This window comes from Monoraphidium neglectum, assembly GCF_000611645.1.
Source record: "Monoraphidium neglectum strain SAG 48.87 unplaced genomic scaffold scaffold03455, whole genome shotgun sequence".
NCBI classification, from domain to species: domain Eukaryota; kingdom Viridiplantae; phylum Chlorophyta; class Chlorophyceae; order Sphaeropleales; family Selenastraceae; genus Monoraphidium; species Monoraphidium neglectum.
The window spans coordinates 1-1,090 of NW_014010174.1; the positions used below are offsets into that span (position 1 = coordinate 1).

The 1,090-nt window shown below is 68.2% G+C and overlaps 1 protein-coding gene across 1 annotated transcript in view; it reads left to right on the forward strand.

Annotated features, from left to right (window-relative positions):
* Positions 1–258: 258 nt before the first annotated feature.
* Positions 259–1,090, forward strand: part of MNEG_12815 (hypothetical protein) — a gene marked incomplete at both ends in the record, with an annotated part of 1,825 nt that continues 993 nt past the window's right edge. The window contains 3 exons of the mRNA XM_014038712.1: positions 259–389; positions 624–689; positions 894–1,062. Coding sequence (XP_013894166.1) covers positions 259–389; positions 624–689; positions 894–1,062 — 366 coding nt within the window. The remainder of the gene's footprint in view (positions 390–623; positions 690–893; positions 1,063–1,090) is intronic.

The window sequence follows — 1,090 nt, forward strand, 5'->3', positions numbered from 1 at the left end:
CCACGCACACTCTGCTTTCAACCCCCCGTCGGTTACTGTACGCGGGGCACATCCGCCTCATGCTGTTTGAACACGTCATAACATGATCTGAGCATATCAGACAAGTGTGCGCGCCATTTCCTGGCCTGCGGCCCACGTCTGGCACCCCCCACCCGCCAGCCACTCAGCCATCCGCCCATGCAGCCGGCCGGCCACCCACCTGGCCATCCGATCCCCCACAACCCCCCCACCCACCCGTCCAGCCACCCCGACGTGCTGATGGCGGCGCTGTCGGCCACCCTGGCCAAGCTGATGGCGCGCGGCGATCCGGACTGGCCGCGCGTCGCGCTGGTGGTGCGGCAGATGGCGGGCGCAGCCACCAGCGACGCGGAGCGCCTGAAGGTCTTTGAGTGAGTGGCGGGGCCCCCGGATCGGGCTGCCCCTTGTGTTGTGTGCTGCGCTCTCCACTCCCTTCACTCACACACGCATGACATGGTAGTTTTGCCAAGCCCTGTCCAAGCCCTTGCGGCGTGGTTGCTGGCTTCCACAGCGGTCGTGATCGCTCTCAGCAGACCTGGCATCGATACTGTTGCCCCCTCCGCCCCAGAAAACGCCATCACGACCCCCCTCCCCCCAAAAAACAGGGAGGCCGCCCAGATCATGGGCTCAGCCCCGCCCCTTGAAGGCGGCGCCAAGGGCTACCCGGAGAGGTGCGGGCGAGGCGGGCGCTGTGTCAGTCTTGCCGGGTGTGCACATTTCAACTTGCCGGCCATGCACTTCAACATGTTGGTTTTCGGGCACCTGTGGTGCCCACCGTTTTATTCGGGTATTCAGGACTGCCGAACAGGCCTGGCAGCAACAGTAGTGCGGTACCCCTGATCAGTGCCCCCCCCCTCACCCCGCCCGAACCCCAGGGAGGCGCGCTGGCTGGCCGCCAGCTGCTGGAACGCGGGCCTGGCCAGGCTGCGCCGCGGCGACAGGGGCGGAGCCGCGCCGCTGCTGCGGCTGGGGCTGGACATGCTGCGCCACCTGCCGCGGTGGGGGGCGCCCGACAGGGCGGCGATGGAGGAGCTGGCTGCGGAGGTGGGGGCGGGTGCAGCGGCTCTTGGGG